The sequence below is a fragment of the Ranitomeya imitator genome, chromosome 10 (assembly GCF_032444005.1).
Source record: "Ranitomeya imitator isolate aRanImi1 chromosome 10, aRanImi1.pri, whole genome shotgun sequence".
Taxonomy (NCBI): Eukaryota; Metazoa; Chordata; class Amphibia; order Anura; family Dendrobatidae; genus Ranitomeya; species Ranitomeya imitator.
Genome location: NC_091291.1, coordinates 141,694,140 through 141,721,478, shown reverse-complemented (window position 1 = coordinate 141,721,478; position 27,339 = coordinate 141,694,140). Strand labels below are relative to the sequence as shown.

Genomic DNA, 27,339 nt, shown 5'->3' with positions numbered 1-27,339 from the left:
CCCCAATACCGACACATCTGTCCGAGGCGAACAGGCGCAACAGCCCCTTCCCACCCCACAATGTACGGCGACATTAAGGAGCCATTATACAACTATATGATGGCAGCGTGTGAGTGATAGTGTGAACAGGACGTGAAGGCGGCTGAAGGCTCCCATGTCAGTCCTCCTGTCACAGGGCTACAAAGAGCAAACAATTAAAACAAGGTGATAGATATATAATACAGAAATTTAAAGCATGATGTACATGAATATGTACAAACAAAAACAATTTAGAATTGCCACATTTTCTCCATAAAAAAAAAATTGGTTTTGCTGCAGAAAGTTGAAACCGTTATTGGTCACTGAAAATGATTTTTTTTCTTTACATTTTTTTTTAGTCACCATTGTTTGCCGTCGTCACCATCGTCCGTCCCTGGAGAATCAGCTCGTTTTTACATACAACGATCACGGTTTAAAGTATGGCTCCTCAGCAGTACCTGTATTTTTCGCAAAATGCCCAGGAAACTAGATTATGTGTAAAAAAAAAAAAATCCTGTCAGAAAACTCAGAACACGATTCTCTGTGACCAGATAACAAAAAGGCGGGAAAAAATCCCGCGCGAAATCTCCTACAGCGCGATTCTATGTCCCAGCATGCAGCGGGCGGGGGTGTAGACACCACCACATCCCGGCATGCAGCGCGCCCCGCAGAAGTCAGTTGTTGTTACCAGGACTTCATTTCCCAGCAGGCAGCGCGGCCGCTGGACATGCGCAGTGCAGGCCGGCCCGAGTGTTGTGGTCCAGCTGTGGAGGGAGAGTCCAGCAGTAGGTGAGCGGCCGCGGTGATGATCGTGTGTTCTGCTGTAATGGCGGCCGGTGCCGGGCGCTGCCGGGATGGTTGATAGCCCAGTGTGACTGTGGGGCTGACATGTTGTGTGGACGTATTCGGGGGTCCCGGGGCTTTACTCTCTGTACATTATATGCTCCGCCGGTCGCCTGTTGCTTATCTGGTCATCGCCATGGGTTACGGTTGCCAACAAGCTGGTCGCCATGGGGATATATATATATATATATATATATATATAGGATTTGTCCGACACAACATAGATGGAGACCTCGTCCGACCCCCAGTATCAGTTCTCACTCACCGATAGGATCACCTCAATCCTGTCCTGACCTATGAGTTGTCACAGCTGAGGGTTTGTTACAGTTGTATCCGGTCTGACACTTTACCTGCACTAATACATTGTAACGGATCATCCTCAGGCCTCAAACAGCCCAGATCAGTGAGCGGCAAGCAAATATAGCAGAACTACAACCCCCAGCATGCCCCGACACCCTGTATACAGCCCAGATCAGTGATCTCCAAACTATAACCCCCAGCATGCCCCGACACCCTGTATACAGCCCAGATCAGTGATCTCCAAACTACAACCCCCAGCATGCCCCGACACCCTGTATACAGCCCAGATCAGTGATCACCAAACTACAACCCCCAGCATGCCCCGACACCCTGTATACAGCCCAGATCAGTGATCACCAAACTACAACCCCCAGCATGCCCCGACACCCTGTATACAGCCCAGATCAGTGATCACCAAACTACAACCCCCAGCATGCCCCGACACCCTGTATACAGCCCAGATCAGTGATCTCCAAACTACAACCCCCAGCATGCCCGACACCCTGTATACAGCCCAGATCAGTGATCACCAAACTACAACCCCCAGCATGCCCCGACACCCTGTATACAGCCCAGATCAGTGATCTCCAAACTACAACCCCCAGCATGCCCCGACACCCTGTATACAGCCCCGACACCCTGTATACAGCCCCGATCAGTGATCTCCAGACTACAACCCCCAGCATGCCCCGACACCCTGTATACAGCCCAGATCAGTGATCTCCAAACTACAACCCCCAGCATGCCCCGACACCCTGTATACAGCCCAGATCAGTGATCACCAAACTACAACCCCCAGCATGCCCCGACACCCTGTATACAGCCCAGATCAGTGATCTCCAAACTACAACCCCCAGCATGCCCCGACACCCTGTATACAGCCCAGATCAGTGATCACCAAACTACAACCCCCAGCATGCCCCGACACCCTGTATACAGCCCAGATCAGTGATCTCCAAACTACAACCCCCAGCATGCCCCGACACCCTGTATACAGCCCAGATCAGTGATCTCCAAACTACAACCCCCAGCATGCCCCGACACCCTGTATACAGCCCAGATCAGTGATCACCAAACTACAACCCCCAGCATGCCCCGACACCCTGTATACAGCCCAGATCAGTGATCTCCAAACTACAACCCCCAGCATGCCCCGACACCCTGTATACAGCCCAGATCAGTGATCTCCAAACTACAACCCCCAGCATGCCCCGACACCCTGTATACAGCCCAGATCAGTGATCACCAAACTACAACCCCCAGCATGCCCCGACACCCTGTATACAGCCAAGATCAGTGATCTCCAAACTACAACCCCCAGCATGCCCCGACACCCTGTATACAGCCCAGATCAGTGATCACCAAACTACAACCCCCAGCATGCCCCGACACCCTGTATACAGCCCAGATTATTGATCACCAAACTACAACCCCCAGCATGCCCCGACACCCTGTATACAGCTCAGATCAGTGATCTCCAAACTACAACCCCCAGCATGCCCCGACACCCTGTATACAGCCCAGATCAGTGATCACCAAACTACAACCCCCAGCATGCCACGACACCCTGTATACAGCCCAGATCAGTGATCACCAAACTACAACCCCCAGCATGCCCCGACACCCTGTATACAGCCCAGATCAGTGATCACCAAACTACAACCCCCAGCATGCCCCGACACCCTGCATACAGCTCAGATCAGTGATCACCAAACTACAACCCCCAGCATGCCCCGACACCCTGTATACAGCCCAGATCAGTGATCACCAAACTACAACCCCCAGCATGCCCCGACACCCTGTATACAGCCCAGATCAGTGATCACCAAACTACAACCCCCAGCATGCCCCGACACCCTGTATACAGCCCAGATCAGTGATCACCAAACTACAACCCCCAGCATGCCCCGACACCCTGTATACAGCTCAGATCAGTGATCACCAAACTACAACCCCCAGCATGCCCCGACACCCTGTATATATCTCAGATCAGTGATCACCAAACTACAACCCCCAGCATGCCCCGACACCCTGTATACAGCCCAGATCAGTGATCTCCAAACTACAACCCCCAGCATGCCCCGACACCCTGTATACAGATCAGTGATCACCAAACTACAACCCCCAGCATGCCCCGACACCCTGTATACAGCCCAGATCAGTGATCTCCAGACTACAACCCCCAGCATGCCCCGACACCCTGTATACAGATCAGTGATCACCAAACTACAACCCCCAGCATGCCCCGACACCCTGTATACAGCTCAGATCAGTGATCACCAAACTACAACCCCCAGCATGCCCCGACACCCTGTATACAGCTCAGATCAGTGATCTCCAAACTACAACCCCCAGCATGCCCCGACACCCTGTATATATCTCAGATCAGTGATCACCAAACTACAACCCCCAGCATGCCCCGACACCCTGTATACAGCTCAGATCAGTGATCGCCAAACTACAACCCCCAGCATGCCCCGACACCCTGTATACAGATCAGTGATCACCAAACTACAACCCCCAGCATGCCCCGACACCCTGTATACAGCTCAGATCAGTGATCTCCAGACTACAACCCCCAGCATGCTCCGACACCCTGTATACAGCCCAGATCAGTGATCTCCAAACTACAACCCCCAGCATGCCCCGACACCCTGCATACAGCTCAGATCAGTGATCACCAAACTACAACCCCCAGCATGCCCCGACACCCTGTATACAGCCCAGATCAGTGATCTCCAAACTACAACCCCCAGCATGCCCCGACACCCTGCATACAGCTCAGATCAGTGATCACCAAACTACAACCCCCAGCATGCCCCGACACCCTGTATACAGCCGCGATCAGTGATCTCCAGACTACAACCCCCAGCATGCCCCGACACCCTGTATACAGCCCAGATCAGTGATCTCCAAACTACAACCCCCAGCATGCCCCGACACCCTGTATACAGCCCAGATCAGTGATCACCAAACTACAACCCCCAGCATGCCCCGACACCCTGTATACAGCTCAGATCAGTGATCTCCAAACTACAACCCCCAGCATGCCCCGACACCCTGTATACAGCCCAGATCAGTGATCACCAAACTACAACTCCCAGCATGCCCCGACACCCTGTATACAGCCCAGATCAGTGATCACCAAACTACAACCCCCAGCATGCCCCGACACCCTGTATACAGCCCAGATCAGTGATCTCCAGACTACAACCCCCAGCATGCCCCGACACCCTGTATACAGCCCAGATCAGTGATCACCAAACTACAACCCCCAGCATGCCCCGACACCCTGTATACAGCCCAGATCAGTGATCTCCAAACTACAACCCCCAGCATGCCCCGACACCCTGTATACAGCTCAGATCAGTGATCTCCAAACTACAACCCCCAGCATGCCCCGACACCCTGTATACAGCCCAGATCAGTGATCTCCAGACTACAACCCCCAGCATGCCCCGACACCCTGTATACAGCCCAGATCAGTGATCACCAAACTACAACTCCCAGCATGCCCCGACACCCTGTATATATCTCAGATCAGTGATCACCAAACTACAACCCCCAGCATGCCCCGACACCCTGTATACAGCCCAGATCAGTGATCACCAAACTACAACCCCCAGCATGCCCCGACACCCTGTATACAGCTCAGATCAGTGATCACCAAACTACAACCCCCAGCATGCCCCGACACCCTGTATACAGCTCAGATCAGTGATCTCCAGACTACAACCCCCAGCATGCCCCGACACCCTGTATACAGCCCAGATCAGTGATCTCCAGACTACAACCCCCAGCATGCCCCGACACCCTGCATACAGCTCAGATCAGTGATCACCAAACTACAACCCCCAGCATGCCCCGACACCCTGTATACAGATCAGTGATCACCAAACTATAACCCCCAGCATGCCCCGACACCCTGTATACAGCTCAGATCAGTGATCACCAAACTACAACCCCCAGCATGCCCCGACACCCTGTATACAGCCCAGATCAGTGATCTCCAGACTACAACCCCCAGCATGCCCCGACACCCTGTATACAGATCAGTGATCACCAAACTACAACCCCCAGCATGCCCCGACACCCTGTATACAGCTCAGATCAGTGATCACCAAACTACAACCCCCAGCATGCCCCGACACCCTGTATACAGCCCAGATCAGTGATCACCAAACTACAACCCCCAGCATGCCCCGACACCCTGTATACAGCCCAGATCAGTGATCACCAAACTACAACCCCCAGCATGCCCCGACACCCTGTATACAGTCCAGATCAGTGATCTCCAGACTACAACCCCCAGCATGCCCCGACACCCTGTATACAGCCCAGATCAGTGATCTCCAAACTACAACCCCCAGCATGCCCCGACACCCTGTATACAGCTCAGATCAGTGATCACCAAACTACAACCCCCAGCATGCCCCGACACCCTGTATACAGCCCAGATCAGTGATCTCCAAACTACAACCCCCAGCATGCCCCGACACCCTGTATACAGCCCAGATCAGTGATCACCAAACTACAACCCCCAGCATGCCCCGACACCCTGTATACAGCCCAGATCAGTGATCTCCAAACTACAACCCCCAGCATGCCCCGACACCCTGTATACAGCTCAGATCAGTGATCACCAAACTACAACCCCCAGCATGCCCCGACACCCTGTATACAGCCCAGATCAGTGATCACCAAACTACAACCCCCAGCATGCCCCGACACCCTGTATACAGCCCAGATCAGTGATCACCAAACTACAACCCCCAGCATGCCCCGACACCCTGTATACAGCCCAGATCAGTGATCTCCAAACTACAACCCCCAGCATGCCCCGACACCCTGTATACAGCTCAGATCAGTGATCACCAAACTACAACCCCCAGCATGCCCCGACACCCTGTATACAGCCCAGATCAGTGATCACCAAACTACAACCCCCAGCATGCCCCGACACCCTGTATACAGCCCAGATCAGTGATCACCAAACTACAACCCCCAGCATGCCCCGACACCCTGTATACAGCCCAGATCAGTGATCTCCAAACTACAACCCCCAGCATGCCCCGACACCCTGTATACAGCTCAGATCAGTGATCACCAAACTACAACCCCCAGCATGCCCCGACACCCTGTATACAGCCCAGATCAGTGATCTCCAAACTACAACCCCCAGCATGCCCCGACACCCTGTATACAGCTCAGATCAGTGATCTCCAAACTACAACCCCCAGCATGCCCCGACACCCTGTATACAGCCCAGATCAGTGATCTCCAAACTACAACCCCCAGCATGCCCCGACACCCTGTATACAGCCCAGATCAGTGATCACCAAACTACAACCCCCAGCATGCCCCGACACCCTGTATACAGCTCAGATCAGTGATCACCAAACTACAACCCCCAGCATGCCCCGACACCCTGTATACAGCCCAGATCAGTGATCACCAAACTACAACCCCCAGCATGCCCCGACACCCTGTATACAGCTCAGATCAGTGATCACCAAACTACAACCCCCAGCATGCCCCGACACCCTGTATACAGCCCAGATCAGTGATCTCCAAACTACAACCCCCAGCATGCCCCGACACCCTGTATACAGCCGCGATCAGTGATCTCCAGACTACAACCCCCAGCATGCCCCGACACCCTGTATACAGCCCAGATCAGTGATCTCCAAACTACAACCCCCAGCATGCCCCGACACCCTGTATACAGCTCAGATCAGTGATCTCCAAACTACAACCCCCAGCATGCCCCGACACCCTGTATACAGCCCCGATCAGTGATCACCAAACTACAACCCCCAGCATGCCCCGACACCCTGTATACAGCCCAGATCAGTGATCACCAAACTACAACTCCCAGCATGCCCCGACACCCTGTATACAGCCCAGATCAGTGATCACCAAGCTACAACCCCCAGCATGCCCCGACACCCTGTATACAGCCCAGATCAGTGATCACCAAACTACAACCCCCAGCATGCCCCGACACCCTGTATACAGCCCAGATCAGTGATCTCCAAACTACAACCCCCAGCATGCCCCGACACCCTGTATACAGCTCAGATCAGTGATCTCCAAACTACAACCCCCAGCATGCCCCGACACCCTGTATACAGCCCAGATCAGTGATCACCAAACTACAACCCCCAGCATGCCCCGACACCCTGTATACAGCCCAGATCAGTGATCTCCAAACTACAACCCCCAGCATGCCCCGACACCCTGTATACAGATCAGTGATCACCAAACTACAACCCCCAGCATGCCCCGACACCCTGTATACAGCCCAGATCAGTGATCACCAAACTACAACTCCCAGCATGCCCCGACACCCTGTATATATCTCAGATCAGTGATCACCAAACTACAACCCCCAGCATGCCCCGACACCCTGTATACAGCCCAGATCAGTGATCACCAAACTACAACCCCCAGCATGCCCCGACACCCTGTATACAGCTCAGATCAGTGATCACCAAACTACAACCCCCAGCATGCCCCGACACCCTGTATACAGCTCAGATCAGTGATCTCCAGACTACAACCCCCAGCATGCCCCGACACCCTGTATACAGCCCAGATCAGTGATCTCCAGACTACAACCCCCAGCATGCCCCGACACCCTGTATACAGCTCAGATCAGTGATCTCCAGACTACAACCCCCAGCATGCCCCGACACCCTGTATACAGCCCAGATCAGTGATCTCCAGACTACAACCCCCAGCATGCCCCGACACCCTGTATACAGCCCAGATCAGTGATCACCAAACTACAACCCCCAGCATGCCCCGACACCCTGTATACAGATCAGTGATCACCAAACTACAACCCCCAGCATGCCCCGACACCCTGTATACAGCTCAGATCAGTGATCACCAAACTACAACCCCCAGCATGCCCCGACACCCTGTATACAGCCCAGATCAGTGATCTCCAAACTACAACCCCCAGCATGCCCCGACACCCTGTATACAGCCGCGATCAGTGATCTCCAGACTACAACCCCCAGCATGCCCCGACACCCTGTATACAGCCCAGATCAGTGATCTCCAAACTACAACCCCCAGCATGCCCCGACACCCTGTATACAGCCCAGATCAGTGATCACCAAACTACAACCCCCAGCATGCCCCGACACCCTGTATACAGCTCAGATCAGTGATCTCCAAACTACAACCCCCAGCATGCCCCGACACCCTGCATACAGCCCAGATCAGTGATCACCAAACTACAACCCCCAGCATGCCCCGACACCCTGTATACAGCTCAGATCAGTGATCTCCAAACTACAACCCCCAGCATGCCCCGACACCCTGTATACAGCCCAGATCAGTGATCACCAAACTACAACCCCCAGCATGCCCCGACACCCTGCATACAGCCCAGATCAGTGATCACCAAACTACAACCCCCAGCATGCCCCGACACCCTGTATACAGCCCCGATCAGTGATCTCCAAACTACAACCCCCAGCATGCCCCGACACCCTGTATACAGCCCAGATCAGTGATCTCCAGACTACAACCCCCAGCATGCCCCGACACCCTGTATACAGCCCAGATCAGTGATCACCAAACTACAACCCCCAGCATGCCCCGACACCCTGTATACAGCCCAGATCAGTGATCTCCAAACTACAACCCCCAGCATGCCCCGACACCCTGTATACAGCCCAGATCAGTGATCTCCAAACTACAACCCCCAGCATGCCCCGACACCCTGTATACAGCCCAGATCAGTGATCTCCAAACTACAACCCCCAGCATGCCCCGACACCCTGTATACAGCCCAGATCAGTGATCTCCAAACTACAACCCCCAGCATGCCCCGACACCCTGTATACAGCCCAGATCAGTGATCACCAAACTACAACCCCCAGCATGCCCCGACACCCTGTATACAGCTCAGATCAGTGATCACCAAACTACAACCCCCAGCATGCCCCGACACCCTGTATACAGCCCAGATCAGTGATCTCCAGACTACAACCCCCAGCATGCCCCGACACCCTGTATACAGCTCAGATCAGTGATCACCAAACTACAACCCCCAGCATGCCCCGACACCCTGTATACAGCTCAGATCAGTGATCACCAAACTACAACCCCCAGCATGCCCCGACACCCTGTATACAGCCCAGATCAGTGATCTCCAAACTACAACCCCCAGCATGCCCCGATACCCTGTATACAGCCCAGATCAGTGATCTCCAAACTACAACCCCCAGCATGCCCCGACACCCTGTATACAGCCCAGATCAGTGATCACCAAACTACAACCCCCAGCATGCCCCGACACCCTGTATACAGCTCAGATCAGTGATCTCCAAACTACAACCCCCAGCATGCCCCGACACCCTGTATACAGCCCAGATCAGTGATCACCAAGCTACAACCCCCAGCATGCCCCGACACCCTGTATACAGCCCAGATCAGTGATCACCAAACTACAACCCCCAGCATGCCCCGACACCCTGTATACAGCCCAGATCAGTGATCACCAAGCTACAACCCCCAGCATGCCCCGACACCCTGTATACAGCCCAGATCAGTGATCACCAAACTACAACCCCCAGCATGCCCCGACACCCTGTATACAGCCCAGATCAGTGATCTCCAGACTACAACCCCCAGCATGCCCCGACACCCTGTATACAGCCCAGATCAGTGATCTCCAGACTACAACCCCCAGCATGCCCCGACACCCTGTATACAGCTCAGATCAGTGATCACCAAACTACAACCCCCAGCATGCCCCGACACCCTGTATACAGCTCAGATCAGTGATCACCAAACTACAACCCCCAGCATGCCCCGACACCCTGTATACAGCCCAGATCAGTGATCACCAAACTACAACCCCCAGCATGCCCCGACACCCTGTATACAGCCCAGATCAGTGATCTCCAAACTACAACCCCCAGCATGCCCCGACACCCTGTATACAGCCCAGATCAGTGATCACCAAACTACAACCCCCAGCATGCCCCGACACCCTGTATACAGCCCAGATCAGTGATCACCAAACTACAACCCCCAGCATGCCCCGACACCCTGTATACAGCCCAGATCAGTGATCACCAAACTACAACCCCCAGCATGCCCCGACACCCTGTATACAGCCCAGATCAGTGATCACCAAACTACAACCCCCAGCATGCCCCGACACCCTGTATACAGCCCAGATCAGTGATCTCCAAACTACAACCCCCAGCATGCCCCGACACCCTGTATACAGATCAGTGATCACCAAACTACAACCCCCAGCATGCCCCGACACCCTGTATACAGCCCAGATCAGTGATCACCAAACTACAACTCCCAGCATGCCCCGACACCCTGTATACAGCCCAGATCAGTGATCACCAAACTACAACCCCCAGCATGCCCCGACACCCTGTATACAGCCCAGATCAGTGATCACCAAACTACAACCCCCAGCATGCCCCGACACCCTGTATACAGCCCAGATCAGTGATCACCAAACTACAACCCCCAGCATGCCCCGACACCCTGTATACAGCCCAGATCAGTGATCACCAAACTACAACCCCCAGCATGCCCCGACACCCTGTATACAGCCCAGATCAGTGATCACCAAACTACAACCCCCAGCATGCCCCGACACCCTGTATACAGCCAAGATCAGTGATCTCCAAACTACAACCCCCAGCATGCCCCGACACCCTGTATACAGCTCAGATCAGTGATCTCCAGACTACAACCCCCAGCATGCCCCGACACCCTGTATACAGCCCAGATCAGTGATCACCAAACTACAACCCCCAGCATGCCCCGACACCCTGTATACAGCCCAGATCAGTGATCACCAAACTACAACCCCCAGCATGCCCCGACACCCTGTATACAGCCCAGATCAGTGATCTCCAAACTACAACCCCCAGCATGCCCCGACACCCTGCATACAGCCCAGATCAGTGATCTCCAAACTACAACCCCCAGCATTCCCCGACACCCTGTATACAGCCCAGATCAGTGATCTCCAAACTACAACCCCCAGCATGCCCCGACACCCTGTATACAGCCCAGATGATGGGAGTTTTCATTTTGCTACAATTTCTGGATGTCAACAATTGTAGATCACTGATCTAGACTGTATACAGGGAGTCAGGGGATGCTGGGAGTTGTAGTTTTTCTGTCCGGAGAGCCACAGCTTAGAGATCACTGATCTACACTGCATACATCGTGTCAGGGAATGCTGGGAGTTGTAGTTCTACGCCTGGAGAGGCACATTTTTCAGGCCTCGGATCGTGGTTGTAGGTTTTCAGTGTCTGGAGGTCGGCAGGAATATTTCCACCAATTCCCAGCAAGCAGAGATCCTGGAATAGAGCGACTGCGGCTGCAGCATGAGGATTCCTGGAGGACGGACGTGTCGTATGATGAGCGATAATAACCTGGTGCCTCAGCTGCACCTCCTCCTGATCTCCCTGTGATCACTCTCTATAACCTCCTTGTCCCTGACTTTCAGGTCGGCTGGTTCGCCCGCTTCCTCCATGATGACCCGTTCTGGCCCCTCACACTTCCCCGCTCCGTGCAGCTGATGGTCAGGACGCTTATAGGGTAAAGAAGAGGAAAATGGCCGACAGCTTGAAAAGTTTCCTCCAAGACCTTGTGCGGGTGAGTGCACAGCTGTCACTGGGGGAAGCCGTTATACCAGTGCGGACAAAGGCGCGACATCAAGAGCCTGCACATCACCCAGATGACTAAGGGATGACAGCAAGGTGGATGGACCTGAATATACTGCCTGTGTACAGGGCTGCCCTAGTAATGTATGTACACAGGGACAGCACCAGCAGAATAGCGAGTGCAGCTCTGGGGTATAATACAGGAGGTAACTCAGGATCAGTAATGTAATGTATGTACACAGTGACTGCACCAGCAGAATAGCGAGTGCAGCTCTGGGGTATAATACAGGATGTAACTCAGGATCAGTAATGTAATGTATGTACACAGTGACTGCACCAGCAGAATAGTGAGTGCAGCTCTGCAGTATAATACAGGATGTAACTCAGGATCAGTAATGTAATGTATGTACACAGGGACAGCACCAGCAGAATAGCGAGTGCAGCTCTGGGGTATAATACAGGAGGTAACTCAGGATCAGTAATGTAATGTATGTACACAGTGACTGCACCAGCAGAATAGCGAGTGCAGCTCTGGGGTATAATACAGGATGTAACTCAGGATCAGTAATGTAATGTATGTACACAGTGACTGCACCAGCAGAATAGTGAGTGCAGCTCTGCAGTATAATACAGGATGTAACTCAGGATCAGTAATGTAATGTATGTACACAGGGACAGCACCAGCAGAATAGCGAGTGCAGCTCTGGGGTATAATACAGGAGGTAACTCAGGATCAGTAATGTAATGTATGTACACAGTGACTGCACCAGCAGAATAGCGAGTGCAGCTCTGGGGTATAATACAGGATGTAACTCAGGATCAGTAATGTAATGTATGTACACAGTGACTGCACCAGCAGAATAGTGAGTGCAGCTCTGCAGTATAATACAGGATGTAACTCAGGATCAGTAATGTATGTACACAGTGACTGCACCAGCAGAATAGTGAGTGCAGCTCTGGGGTATAATACAGGAGGTAACTCAGGATCAGTAATGTATGTACACAGTGACTGCACCAGCAGAACAGTGAGTGCAGCTCTGGGGTATAATACAGGATGTAACTCGGGATCAGTAATGTATGTACACAGTGACTGCACCAGCAAAATAGTGAGTGCAGCTCTGGAGTATAATACAGGATGTAACTCAGGATCAGTAATGTAATGTATGCACACAGTGACTGCACCAGCAGAATAGTGAGTGCAGCTCTGGAGTATAATACAGGATGTAACTCAGGATCAGTAATGTAATGTATGTACACAGTGACTGCAGCAGCAGAATAGTGAGTGCAGCTCTGGGGTATAATACAGGATGTAACTCAGGATCAGTAATGTAATGTATGCACACAGTGACTGCACCAGCAGAATAGTGAGTGCAGCTCTGGAGTGTAATACAGGATGTAACTCAGGATCAGTAATGTAATGTATGTACACAGTGACTGCACCAGCAGAATAGTGAGTGCAGCTCTGGAGGATAATACAGGATGTAACTCAGGATCAGTAATGTAATGTATGTACACAGTGACTGCACCAGCAGAATAGTGAGTGCAGCTCTGGAGTATAATGCAGGATGTAACTCAGGATCAGTAATGTATGTACACAGTGACTGCACCAGCAGAATAGTGAGTGCAGCTCTGGAGTATAATACAGGATGTAACTCAGGATCAGTAATGTAATGTATGTACACAGTGACTGCACCAGCAGAATAGTGAGTGCAGCTCTGGAGTATAATGCAGGATGTAACTCAGGATCAGTAATGTAATGTATGTACACAGTGACTGCACCAGCAGAATAGTGAGTGCAGCTCTGGAGTATAATACAGGATGTAACTCAGGATCAGTAATGTAATGTATGTACACAGTGACTGCACCAGCAGAATAGTGAGTGCAGCTCTGGAGTATAATGCAGGATGTAACTCAGGATCAGTAATGTATGTACACAGTGACTGCACCAGCAGAATAGTGAGTGCAGCTCTGGAGTATAATACAGGATGTAGCTTGGGTTTCTGTATAGAATTGTGCCTTTCAAAACTATATCTCGTCCCGCAGACCAGGGCTGTGGAGTCGGTTACCCAAACCTCCGACTCTGACTGCTCAATTTCCGTGGCACCGTCTCCGTCTCCACAGCCCGGCTGCAGATAACAAGCCTCATTGCCGCTTGGTGCAGTCAGATCGGCCGCTCCGTGGCGTTACATGATATATAATCTGCTATATCGCGTTTTCGTTTTCACCTTTTGATGGTTTTTCCTTCACACTGACGTAGTCTCTGATCGGCTGCAGCGGTGTCGTTTCTTCTGTCGTCTTTTATTGTATTCGTCTTTGATTCCAGGTGAACTCTTTATTGATCTTTTAGTTATTTATCGGACACTGTCGTTCCGTCCCGCAGGGTATTAAAGACTCCATTTGGGGAATTTGTACGATTTCCAAGCTAGATGCCCGGATTCAGCAGAGGCGAGAGGAGCAGCGGAAGAGACGTGCGAGCAGCGCGTTGGCTCAACGCAGAGCCCAAAGCGAAGAGAGAAAGCCGGAGAGGTGAGCCGCGTTATTCCGGGTACAGCAGGGTGTTGTGTTGTGGTCCTGATGTGGAAGTATCACTCTCATCGGGGCAGGCGGCTGGGGAACGATGGGCGATGCTTCCGCTCTGGGAGCTGTGGAATGGGACGATCTGGGTTGTCGCTCAGATTTCCTCTTCTGTTCACAGTGAGCCTCGCATCGTCACCCGGATATTCCAGTGTTGTGCTTGGAACGGCGGAGTCTTCTGGGTAAGTAGCTGGTTATTAAAGGGAATGAATCTTCCACCCCGTTACGGCGTTCTTAAAGGGTTATTCCCAATAAAGCAAGTTATCCCATATCTGCTGTAGGGATGACTTGTTGATTACCTCTTGGACCACCCAGTGTTTTTTGAGGATGGGGCCACCCAGTGTTTTTTGAGGATGGGGCCACCCAGTGTTTTTTGAGGATGGGGCCACCCAGTGTTTTTTGAGGATGGGGCCACCCAGTGTTTTTTGAGGATGGGACCACCCAGTGTTTTTTGAGGATGGGACCACCCAGTGTTTTTTGAGGATGGGACCACCCAGTGTTTTTTGAGGATGGGACCACCCAGTGTTTTTTGAGGATGGGACCACCCAGTGTTTTTTGAGGATGGGACCACCCAGTGTTTTTTGAGGATGGGACCACCCAGTGTTTTTTGAGGATGGGACCACCCAGTGTTTTTTGAGGATGGGACCACCCAGTGTTTTTTGAGGATGGGACCACCCAGTGTTTTTTGAGGATGGGACCACCCAGTGTTTTTTGAGGATGGGACCACCCAGTGTTTTTTGAGGATGGGACCACCCAGTGTTTTTTGAGGATGGGACCACCCAGTGTTTTTTGAGGATGGGACCACCCAGTGTTTTTTGAGGATGGGACCACCCAGTGTTTTTTGAGGATGGGACCACCCAGTGTTTTTTGAGGATGGGACCACCCAGTGTTTTTTGAGGATGGGACCACCCAGTGTTTTTTGAGGATGGGACCACCCAGTGTTTTTGAGGATGGGACCACCCAGTTTTTTTTTTTTTTTTTTTGAGGATGAGGCTCTGCAGAGCTCCATTTTGAATGGAGTGGAGGTGCGCATTCCCAACCTTCGTTCCATTCATTGTGTATGGGACTGCTCAGTACAGCGCTGGACGGGGATAAATTATATTTTAGGAATAACTCATTAAAGGGGTTATAAAACTGAATCCTGCCAGCTTGCAGTGCGCACTGTCAGGATTCGAAGGTATTGCCGGTGAGAGCGAGTCGTCACTCGACTGCAAATCTGCAATTTACTTCCATGTTTCACATGCCTACACGAGGTCCCTGGATTAATGTAAGTCGTATGTTTGTGGTTACATGACTGCCTGTGCTCTGGCAAAACGGGTGAATCCTGACAGTGTGCGCATTGCACACCACAACGACTTTTATCAGCACACCGGACAATCCCTTTAACACCTGCGCATTTTGCACATGTTTTGTACCGTTAATGCAGAATTGGATCACAGTCTATGATAAAACATGGGGGAAAACCGTCAGCCAAGTGTTTGATTTTAGTATAAAAATCGCACAAGATCTGACGAGCAGCCGTTCCGTACGCGTAACTTGCATGTTTTATTCTGGGTGTCGGGTGAATTTTCGCTCGCCGTTGTCACTCGCTATGTTTTTGTCTGTGGTTTTCTTGCAGCTCAGTCTCTTCTTGTTCTACCGAATGTTCATCCCCCTCCTGCAATCCGTCACTGCGAGAATAATCGGTGAGTGTCCTCTGGGACATAATAACGCTGCAGTTCTGATAGAAAGTCTTCATGATGATTCTGATTATAGCCGATCTCTGCCCTCGCTGCTGATGCAGGGAGATGAGGGGCCGCACTGATCGCCTCTCTTTTCAGGTGACCCTTCCCTCCATGGAGATGTGTGGTCCTGGCTGGAGTTTATCCTCATGTCTGTGTTCAGCGCGCTCTGGGTCCTTCCTCTGTTTGTGCTCAGCAAGGTGGTGAATGCCATCTGGTTCCAGGTGAGAAGTTCTCCAATCAGAAGATTTACACCAGCATTGGAACTGCAGCACCAAGAAGGAAAAGTGGTGGAATGATGGAAATCGCCGGGTGGAGACGTCATCTACAAATGCCGAAAATAACAGAACAAAATGTTTAGAACATCTGGAGTCTGAGCCTCGTGCAGAAATTCTTCACCTCCAACCTCGGCTGCTGTCACTGGGGTTATTAATGGTCGTCTGAGGAAGGTTCTGCTGCTGAATGTACAAATCATCAGGATCTGCTGCCGGAAGATCCTGTGTAATCACCGACCAATGACGTCCCCGATGTACGTGATGGAGACAAGTCCGGAGACCCTGCAGCCACAGGACAGCGCTTTCGGACTTGTCTCCATCGGGCACAAATTGGGGACATCATTGGTCGGTGATTACACAGGAGCTGCCGGCAGCGTCTGCACTCTTGTCTCCATTGGGTACGTCATTGGTCGGTGATTACACAGGAGCTGCCGGCAGCGGATCCTGATGATTTGTACAATCAGAGGCAGAACCTTCCTCAGACGACCATTAATAACCCCAGTGACAGCAGCCGAGGTCAGAGGTGTCTGTGTCGGTGCCGGAGGTGCTGGGATTTGTGCCGGAGGTGCCGGGGTTTGTGCAGGAGGCCGGAGGTGCCGGGGTTTGTGCAGGAGGCCGGAGGTGCCGGGGTTTGTGCAGGAGGCCGGAGGTGTCGGGGTTTGTGCAGGAGGCCGGAGGTGCCGGGGTTTGTGCAGAAGGCCGGAGGTGCCGGGGTTTGTGCAGGAGGCCGGAGGTGCCGGGGTTTGTGCAGGAGGCCGGAGGTGCCGGGGTTTGTGCAGGAGGCCGGAGGTGCCGGGGTTTGTGCAGGAGGCCGGAGGTGCCGGGGTTTGTGCAGGAGGCCGGAGGTGCCGGGGTTTGTGCAGGAGGCCGGAGGTGCCGGGGTTTGTGCAGGAGGCCGGAGGTGCCGGGGTTTGTGCAGGAGGCCGGAGGTGCCGGGGTTTGTGCAGGAGGCCGGAGGTGCCGGGGTTTGTGCACGAGGCCGGAGGTGCCGGGGTTTGTGCACGAGGCCGGAGGTGCCGGGGTTTGTGCACGAGGCCGGAGGTGCCGGGGTTTGTGCACGAGGCCGGAGGTGCCGGGGTTTGTGCACGAGGCCGGAGGTGCCGGGGTTTGTGCACGAGGCCGGAGGTGCCGGGGTTTGTGCAGGAGGCCGGAGGTGCCGGGGTTTGTGCACGAGGCCGGAGGTGCCGGGGTTTGTGCACGAGGCCGGAGGTGCCGGGGTTTGTGCACGAGGCCGGAGGTGCCGGGGTTTGTGCACGAGGCCGGAGGTGCGGGGGTTTGTGCACGAGGCCGGAGGTGCCGGGATTTGTGCCCGAGGTGTCGGTGTCGGTGCACGAGGCTCAGACTCCAGACTGAAGTGATTGTGTTGTTTTGTCATCTTGTGCAGTGAGTGACGTCTCCATGCTGTGATCTCCACCCCTTGTTCTTGGTGCCGTCATGTCATTTCTGAGGGTAGAAGGTGCAGGTTCTGGCCCATATTACAGCATTGGTTTTCTCTGCCTTCTATATCTGCAGAATATGGGAGGACAGATCGCGTATTGCAGTGTTACTCATACCGGTCATAAACCATTTTCTTTTAAATGGAAAATATACATTTTCTATAAAATAAATAAAATATTGTGTCTGAAACACTGGAATACATGTGACTCAGAAGAGCTGCTCAGATGCAGGGGCGACTAGATGAACAGCTGCTCATATTCACCCCTAAATGTGACAATAAGGGGGCACCTGTATTCTCTGGTGGTGAGGAGGGGGATAACATGAGGACCATTTCCAGTATTATCCCTCTAAGAGAAGGACCATTTATAATGTGACCTCAAGGTCCTCGGGCCGTGACGTACTTGGTCCATGAGCAGACACGCGACACCTTCCTGCGTTCAGACTTTGGTCATAATGAATGTTCTGTTTTCTTTCCAGGACATTGCAGATTTGGCTTTTGAGATGTCCGGGAGGAAAGCACAGCCCTTCCCCAGCGTCAGTAAGATCATCGCTGACATGTTGTTCAACCTCCTGCTGCAGGCGCTGTTCCTCATCCAGGTAACGTCCTCCCTACAGACGAGCGCCGGCCGAGGACATCGGGAGGGTAAGTGCGCGGATGTCAGTGCTGAGCCTCGTCTCCTGTCTGACTACAGGGCATGTTTGTCAGCCTCTTCCCCATAGAAGTGATCGGACAGCTCATCAGTCTGCTGCACATGTCGCTGCTCTACTCGCTCTACTGCTTCGAATACCGATGGTTCAACAAAGGTAACGAGACGTCTAATGTCAAATGTCGGCATCGCCCTCCGAGCCGGCACTATGGCACAACCGCTTGTCTGCCCGGGTCGCCTCTTTCCCTCTTTTTTTCTCTCTTTTTCCCTTTCAATCACTTTCTCGTTTCTTTGCTTATTGTCTCTGTCTTCTTTTCCTCTTTTGTTTTCTTTCTCTTCCAGGGATTGAGATGCATCAGCGTCTGTCGAACATTGAGCGTAACTGGCCCTATTACTTTGGCTTTGGTTTACCCCTCGCCTCGCTCACCGCCCTGCAGTCCTCCTACATCATCAGGTAGAGGAGGACACTGGCTGGCTATAATGCCGGGATCGGGCTGCGTTCACGGACGTGCAGTCATTTACAGAGATTGTGAAACTGTATTCACACGTTAAGGATCAACCCCGACAGCGAGGATATATTGCGGATTTTGTACAATCCTTGTGCAAACTTTCACAGCAGATTTCACCATATTCATTGCTTTGTAACAGATTCTGGGGAAATCTGCATTGGAAATTGTCCCTTGGTGTATTGTAATGTTCATGAACGGGTGCATTGTTAGTATTTAGTGATTTATTTTTTTTATTTTTTTAGTATTTTTGGCGTTGGCAGATTGATTACTGATTTCTCCAGGATGCTGATTTTTTTTTTTTTTTTCCTCTGTTTTCCGCAGTGGCTGCCTGTTCTCCATTCTCTTCCCTCTTTTTATCATCAGTGCAAATGAAGCAAAGACCCCCGGCAAGGCGTAGTAAGTATCAGCCGCCCCCTAGAGAACTAATCACTGTTGCCGCCTTGTACATTTTGGCTTATGAATGTATGATGGATGCGGGCCTGTCTCCAGACCAGGACCTGCTGATACTAGTGGAAAAGTTTGGATGTCTCTGAGCGCCACACCTATAGTGGCAGGTAAAAGTTTGGGCACCCCTCGTCAAGAGTACTGTTGTTGTGACCAGATAAAAAAGATGAAGATTAAATGATCTGTAAAAGGCCTAAAGTTAAAGCTGACACATTTCCTTTGTATTTTAGGCAAAAAATATATATATATTTTTTTTTTTGTGTTTTTTTTTTTTTACTTTAAAAAAGTTCAAAAGTTTGGGGGAACCCGTGGAGATTTGTGTGCTCAGATAACTTTGTTTTAAACATCGTTTTATTGATTTTACACATACTGAGAACCAAGAAATAACAGATGGTGGTGTAGAACAAGTTAGTGCTGAGCATTGTTGAGAAATTTGGTAGCATTGTTACAGAGGAACATCAAATACCAATAATCAATTGTAATTATCTAACAAAGATATGGTATTCTACCAATAACCACAAGTCTTTGCATAACTATTGTTGATAGAACGCTGTAACTGGAATAGGTCAACTGCCCACCTTTAACAGTACGAAATATAGATGTAAAAAATGAGAGAGGGGAGTTGTTTTCACGAGGAAAGAGAAGGAATCGGCGGGTTACGATGATCTATACATGGAATCGATCAGTGAGTCTATATCTGACCATCAATGTTGTCTATAAAGTGATTTATGGGATACTCTGTCGTCTTAGTAAAGCTGGATAATCAGCACGGTCTCTGAAGGATTTCCACAGGGCCCAGGTTGTCATGAACTTCTCCTGTGAAAAACGTGTGAATGTTATTATTTCCTCTATGGGGTAAATCTGTCGACTCTCTGTGTCCAGTCTATTAGATTCGGACAACTCTGGGCCGGCCAGTGTGAGGGGTAAGTAGATTGGCTGCAGCTATTAAAAACAAGAGCGGAGATTTGTGTCCTGAATGCGAGTTATCACCTGACCGATTTAAGAGAATAAGTGTCGGAGTAGGAGGGCTTGAGAGCTTGCAAATTTTAGTTATAATTTTCAACACATTTTTCCAGAACGATTGGATCTTGTCACCAGACCCCCACATGTGCAAGAACGTTCCAGTTTCCCTAGAGCATCTCCAACAGGTTGAGGGAGAGTTATGTTACCAAAGTTGTGACGAGACTGGAGTGGTGTACCATCTGGTGATAATCTTATGAGTTCTCTTGAATTCCCACACATCCGGATGGGCCATGTGTGTTCTTATAAATTGGTTCCACCTCCCAATCTTGCAGTTTAATGCTTAGGTCTTTTTCCCAATTGGAAATAAAAGCTCGTTTGACGGGAGTCGAGCCGACCAATATCTCGTGATAGAGTTTAGTCAGTACTCTTCTTGGCGGTTTATGTTGAGATATTAGAGTCTAGAAGGTCGTTAACTCTCTATGTGTAACTCCAGCTCGGAGATGAGATCTCATGGAGTTCTTAAGCCTATTGTGGTGAAGGAAATTGAAGTGATAATGTGAGAAATTTATTTTGTAAATCAGTTAACGGTAGTAATGTGCCTTCTGTCATGAAAGACTTCAAATTTTCTTTACTCTTCAGATACAAACCCAGACTCAATCTACATATGATCCTGGGAGGTCCCTCACTCTAGCTAGCTGAGATAGGAGTGGCATTAAGCGCAGATAAGTTTGATCAAGGTTTCAGACCTTAATTAGCCTGTTAGGGTTATGGATTGTTCACCATCTTCATAAGGAAAGGCCAGGTGATGAAAACTTTTCAGCTTCATAAAAACCGGCCTCCTCTAACCTTGTGCCAAAAAAAAAAACAGCAGCCATGGGTTCTTCTAAACAGCGGCCGAGCACTTTGAAAGTGTAGGAGACCCACAAAGCAGGAGAAGGTTATAAGAAGAGAGCAAATCATTTTCAAGTTGCCCTTTCCTGAGCTTCAAATGTAATTAAGAAATGGCAGTTACCAGGAACATTTAGAGGTCAAGATAAGGTCTGTAAGATCAAGCAAAATTTCAGTAAGAGCTGCTAGTAGGATTGATGGGCAAATCAGAAACCCCGCTTGACTGCAAAAGATCTTCAGAAAGATTTAGCAGACTCTAGAGTGGCGGTGCATTGTTCTACTGTTCAGAGACATTGGCACAAATATGTCCGTCATGGAGAATTCATCAGAAGAAAACCTCTCCTGCGTCCTCACCATAAAACTAAGTGTCCAAAGTATGCAAAAGAACATCTAAACAAGCCTGATGCATTTTGGAAACAAGTCCTGTAGGCCGATTAGGGTAAAATAGAACTCTGTGGCCACAACGATCATAGGTATGTGTGCAGGAAAAGGGGCACAATTTCAGGAAAAGAACATCTCGTCAACCATTAAGCATGGGTGTGGATCAATCATGTTTTGGGGTTGTGCTACAGCCAATGGCACGGGGAACATTTCACGGGTTTAAGGAAGAATGGATTCAATTAAATTTCTACAAATCCTTGATGCAAACATAACAGCATCTGTAAAAAAGCTGGAGGTGAAAAGAGGAAGATGATGGCTTCTACATAAGGATAATGATCCTAAACACGTCACAATCCACAATAGACTACCTCAAAAGGCGCAAGCTGAAGGTTTTACAATGGCCCTCACAGTCCCCTGATCTGATCATCATTGAAAATCTGTGGCCAGACCTCAAAATAGCAGAGGATGGAAGACGCCCCAGGAATCTCACAGAACTGGAGAAATTCTCCAAAGAAGAATGGAGGAAAATCCCTCATACAAGAACTGAAAGACTCTTGTCTGGCTACAAAAAGCTTTTACAAGCTGTGATACTTGCAAAAGAATGTGCTACTAGCTACTCACCATGCAGGGTGCCCAAACCTTTTCATTTTGTAATTTTTAAAATCTAAAAGATGAAAATGTATTTTAGGCAAAAAAAATCTAAAAGAAATGTCATCTGTAACTTTAGCCCTTTTTAGAGATCATTTCATCTTCAACTTGCTTGTGTTCACAAAAACAGTAATTGTTGCCAGGGGCGCCCAAACTATTACATGTCACCGTATGAGTGCCTCTCTCTGAGACATCCACGAGTCACCGAGTTCTCTTGCACAGCCACCTCTCAACTAAGAGCAGCACAGGATGGAGCCTGGTTCGGTCACAGACGCCGTGAGCCCAGCATCTGTCATTCTAGCAAAGTGGTTCAATGTCAAATGTAATTTGCTTCTAATTTTCTCCAAAATTTGGATTTGCCTGAATGACAATTTTTGGTTCTTCAGTTTGTGCAAATTTAGCAAACTTTTTGCCTCCAACGCCATCCGTGTCCGGTTCTCTGCTTTGCTCCCTCCAGCTTCTGCTCCACCGCACATGATGTCCTCTCCCGCCATCGTCACCGCACATGGTGTCCTCTCCCGCCATCGTCACCGCCCATGGTGTCCTCTCCCGCCATCGTCACCGCCCATGGTGTCCTCTCCCGCCATCGTCACCGCCCATGATGTCCTCTCCCGCCATAGTCACCGCCCATGATGTCCTCTCCCGCCATCGTCACCGCCCATGGTGTCCTCTCCCGCCATCGTCACCGCCCATGGTGTCCTCTCCCGCCATAGTCACCGCCCATGGTGTCCTCTCCCGCCATCGTCACCGCCCATGATGTCCTCTCCCGCCATCGTCACCGCCCATGATGTCTTCTCCCGCCATCGTCACCGCCCATGATGTCCTCTCCCGCCATAGTCACCGCCCATGATGTCCTCTCCCGCCATCGTCACCGCCCATGATGTCCTCTCCCGCCATCGTCACGGCCCATGATGCCCTCTCCCGCCATTGTCCTCTCCCGCCATCGTCACCGTCCATGATGTCCTCTCCCGCCATAGTCACCGCCCATGATGTCCTCTCCCGCCATCGTCACGGCCCATGATGCCCTCTCCCGCCATTGTCCTCTCCCGCCATCGTCACCGTCCATGATGTCCTCTCCCGCCATCGTCACCGTCCATGATGTCCTCTCCCGCCATCGTCACCGTCCATGATGTCCTCTCCCGCCATCGTCACCGCCCATGATGTCCTCTCCCGCCATAGTCACCGCCCATGATGTCCTCTCCCGCCATAGTCACCGCCCATGATGTCCTCTCCCGCCATAGTCACCGCCCATGATGTCCTCTCCCGCCATAGTCACCGCCCATGATGTCCTCTCCCGCCATCGTCACCGTCCATGATGTCCTCTCCTGCCATCGTCACCACCCATGATGTCCTCTCCCGCCATCGTCACTCTGCTCCGGGCTGAGTCAGTGCTTCAGGCGCCGCACTAGCGCACATAGTGCCGGAAGCCATGAGGAAGGGTGAAGGTGGTGGAGGAGCGGCCTGCGGCGGTGGGACAGGTGAGCGGTGAGATTAGTTGTTGTTTTTTTCATTCCTTCACCCTACAGATGATCTTTTGCATTGAGGTTTGGAAGGACCATAATTCCCGTCAAACAAATTAGATAAATATTGAGTTGTCTCACTTTGTCGGCTCCTCACTATCTGTCGTACGTTTCTGCCCCGTGTCTGGCAGCGCAGTGCGTAGACGGCGGGGGGTGATGCTGTGCGCCGACGGTCTGATGTTCCTTGTCCTTCTGTCTTGCAGTCACTTCCAGCTGCGCCTCTTCTCGCTGGTCGTCTTCCTCAGTAACCGCCTCTTCCATAAGACGGTGTACCTGCAGTCCAGCCTGAGCGCCGCGACCAGTCCTCACCCCTCTCCTGCCAAACACAAGGCCACATTGGGACATTGATGTGAGAAGCGTCCGTCCCCGGCGACCGCCATGTTTTTAACTCTTTCTGACTGGCACAAGTGTCCGGGCTCCTCTGCACAAGGTGTCACTTTCTTACTTTATGATTTTTCGTTTCCCCTCAATCCTGAGACTTTTGCACGTCTGTAAAACTTGTGCGCTCGTCAACGAGTGCAGACCTGATCTGGATCATCCACTTTATACGGTTTGTAAGAAAATCTGCGAGATGTAACCCGACGGCAAAGAAGCAATATGGCCCCCAACAGCGGTCCGAGCCAGCCGGTGCCCCCACATGACAGTGTTACACGGTTCCCAAAATCCGGATGAACGACCTGCAGAATGGCGCAGATTGTGACTCACAATGACGTTCAGTCCGCGGCGCCGGCCCAGGCAGGATTAATGGAGAAAAAGTGAATATTATTGTTAAATTGTTATTTTTATGTTTATTTTGGTTTTGGGTATCCAGTAATTACTAAGCACTCGCGCTTCATCACTCAGGGATGGAAGGGGTTAATTACTGTTTTTAATATCTTGATGTTAATTATTTGTGTCTAATTGAGCTACGGACAAAAGAACAAAAAAAAAATATTGTCTGAATTTGACCATTTTGTGATTTACAAAAAGAAAAAAAAAAAAAGCAAATGAACAATTTCTATGTGACTGAGGTGTCGTGGCTCCGATCTCTCGCCCGCTCCCTGTGGATTACGCAGGGAGCCAGGAATACGGGTGACGTTTGAGGGGGGGTGTATGGTCGTGGCCCCTCATATGGGGGGTGCGTGGTCCCTGGAACAAGCCCTCAGGCGTCTGTGGTGATCGATTTTCCTGTTTTAGGGTTTTGATAATGGGACGATCGCAGATACTGGAGTTCAGCAAAAATACTTTCAGTATGCCGGTCCAGGGACCAATGGTGCTGGAGGCTACAGCTCAGGGTGTACACATCATATTGTGCCTGTCCTACTAGTCAGAAGATGTCGGCAGGCGGCTCACTGGGCTCCGGCACCATTGGCCACTGGACCAGCAGACTACTTCTGTATGGAGAGGAGCAGGTGACGTGATTGTGCTCGTGTCCTGCAGAGACCTGTAGACGTGACGTCACCTGTCCCTCCATAGGGAAGTGAGCGGAGCAGGAGTCGCTCCGTGATCTGCACTCAGATCAGTGGTCAATGTGGCCATGAACCGAGAGGAGCTCAAAGACACAAACTTCATCAGCAGCACGAGCTCGCTGACTGATTCCCCGTTCACTCCTTCTGCCACCAGCACTGGACGATGTAACACCGAGGATATAGGGGGCAGTCCCCGTGATATTTCGGGCTCTAGCCCCGCACCGAGGATATAGGGGGCAGCCCCTGTGATATTTCGGGCTCTAGCCCCGCACCGAGGATATAGGGGGCAGCCCCTGTGATATTTAGGCTCTAGCCCCGCACCGAGGATATAGGGGGCAGCCCCTGTGATATTTAGGCTCTAGCCCCGCACCGAGGATATAGGGGGCAGCCCCTGTGATATTTCGGGCTCTAGCCCCGCACCGAGGATATAGGGGGCAGCCCCTGTGATATTTAGGCTCTAGCCCCGCACCGAGGATATAGGGGGCAGCCCCTGTGATATTTCGGGCTCCAGCCCCGCACCGAGGATATAGGGGGCAGCCCCTGTGATATTTAGGCTCTAGCCCCGCGCCGAGGATATAGGGGGCAGCCCCTGTGATATTTAGGCTCCGGCCCCGCACCGAGGATATAGGGGGCAGTCCCCGTGATATTTTGGGCTCCGGCCCCGCACCGAGGATATAGGGGGCAGCCCCCGTGATATTTAGGCTCTAGCCCCGCACCGAGGATATAGGGGGCAGCCCCTGTGATATTTAGGCTCTAGCCCCGCACCGAGGATATAAGGGGCAGTCCCCGTGATATTTCGGGCTCAGGCCCCGCACCGAGGATATAGGCGGCAGCCCCTGTGATATTTTGGGCTCTAGCCCCGCACCGATGAGATAGGGGGCAGCCCCTGTGATATTTTGGGCTCTGGCCCCGCACCGAGGAGATAGGGGGCAGCCCCTGTGATATTTAGGCTCCGGCCCCGCACCGAGGATATAGGGGGCAGCCCCTGTGATATTCTGGGCTCCGGCCTCGCACCGAGGATATAGGGGGCAGCCCCTGTGATATTTCGGGCTCCGGCCCCGCACCGAGGATATAGGGGGCAGCCCCTGTGATATTTCGGGCTCAGGCCCCGCACCGAGGATATAGGGGGCAGTCCCTGTGATATTTGGGCTCTAGCCCTGCACCGAGGATATAGGGGGCAGCCCCTGTGAGATTTAGGCTCTAGCCCCGCACCGAGGATATAGGGGGCAGCCCCTGTGATATTTTGGGCCCCGCACCGAGGATATAGGGGGCAGCCCCTGTGATATTTTGGGCTACGGCCTAGCACCGAGGATGTAGGGGCAGCCCCTGTGATATTTTGGGCTCCGGTCCCGCACCGAGGATATAGGGGGCAAACCCTGTGATATTTCGGGCTCAGGCCCCGCACCGAGGATATAGGGGGCAGTCCCTGTGATATTTGGGCTCTAGCCCTGCACCGAGGATATAGGGGGCAGCCCCTGTGAGATTTAGGCTCTAGCCCCGCACCGAGGATATAGGGGGCAGCCCCTGTGATATTTTGGGCCCCGCACCGAGGATATAGGGGGCAGCCCCTGTGATATTTTGGGCTACGGCCTAGCACCGAGGATGTAGGGGCAGCCCCTGTGATATTTTGGGCTCCGGTCCCGCACCGAGGATATAGGGGGCAAACCCTGTGATATTTTGGGCTCCGGCCTCGCACCAAGGATATAGGGGGCAGCCCCTGTGATATTTTGGGCTCCGGCCCCGCACCGAGGATATAGGGGGCAGCCCCCTGTGATATTTTGGGCTCTAGCCTCGCACCGAGGATATAGGGGGCAGCCCCCTGTGATATTTTGGGCTCTAGCCCCGCACCGAGGATATAGGGGGCAGCCCCTGTGATATTTTGGGCTCCGGTCCCGCACCGAGGATATAGGGGGCAAACCCTGTGATATTTTGGGCTCCGGCCTCGCACCGAGGATATAGGGGGCAGCCCCCTGTGATATTTTGGGCTCCGGTCCCGCACCGAGGATATAGGGGGCAGCCCCTGTGATATTTTGGGCTCAGGCCCCGCACCGAGGATATA

The 27,339-nt window shown here is 51.8% G+C and overlaps 2 protein-coding genes across 6 annotated transcripts in view; one reads left to right on the top strand and one right to left on the bottom strand.

Moving 5' to 3' along the window:
• The window catches only part of FEZ1 (fasciculation and elongation protein zeta 1), a 68,706-nt gene extending 68,124 nt beyond the window's left edge, over positions 1–582 (bottom strand). For 2 of the 4 annotated variants that reach the window (XM_069741544.1, XM_069741547.1), the window contains exon 1: positions 382–513. The gene's annotated coding sequence lies outside the window, so the exon portion shown is untranslated. Of the gene's footprint in view, positions 1–365 lie in introns of all 4 variants that reach the window. The other 2 variants (XM_069741546.1, XM_069741545.1) reach the window with 2 other exon arrangements.
• An 88-nt stretch (positions 583–670) lies between these two features.
• Positions 671–24,837, top strand: EI24 (EI24 autophagy associated transmembrane protein). Of its 2 annotated transcripts, none has more exons than XM_069741529.1 (11): positions 671–807; positions 11,669–11,817; positions 14,206–14,351; positions 14,521–14,581; positions 16,018–16,084; positions 16,220–16,344; positions 18,310–18,429; positions 18,525–18,636; positions 18,822–18,933; positions 19,310–19,384; positions 24,036–24,837. In XM_069741529.1, exons 2-11 carry the CDS (start codon positions 11,776–11,778, stop codon positions 24,178–24,180), a joined length of 1,005 nt encoding a protein of 334 aa, XP_069597630.1. In that variant the 5' UTR covers positions 671–807; positions 11,669–11,775; the 3' UTR covers positions 24,181–24,837. The 2 variants fall into 2 exon arrangements, with proteins under 2 accessions (XP_069597630.1, XP_069597631.1); XM_069741530.1 differs by having other exon boundaries at positions 755–887.
• Positions 24,838–27,339: the final 2,502 nt, after the last annotated feature.

Excerpts from the sequence above, each read along its gene's own strand:
- EI24 (XM_069741529.1), top strand. The coding sequence starts at position 11,776 with ATGGCCGACAGCTTGAAAAGTTTCCTCCAAGACCTTGTGCGG. Across the intron at positions 18,637-18,821 it reads ATACCGATGGTTCAACAAAG|GGATTGAGATGCATCAGCGT; the intron begins GTAACGAGACGT and ends TTTCTCTTCCAG. Across the intron at positions 18,934-19,309 it reads CAGTCCTCCTACATCATCAG|TGGCTGCCTGTTCTCCATTC; the intron begins GTAGAGGAGGAC and ends TGTTTTCCGCAG.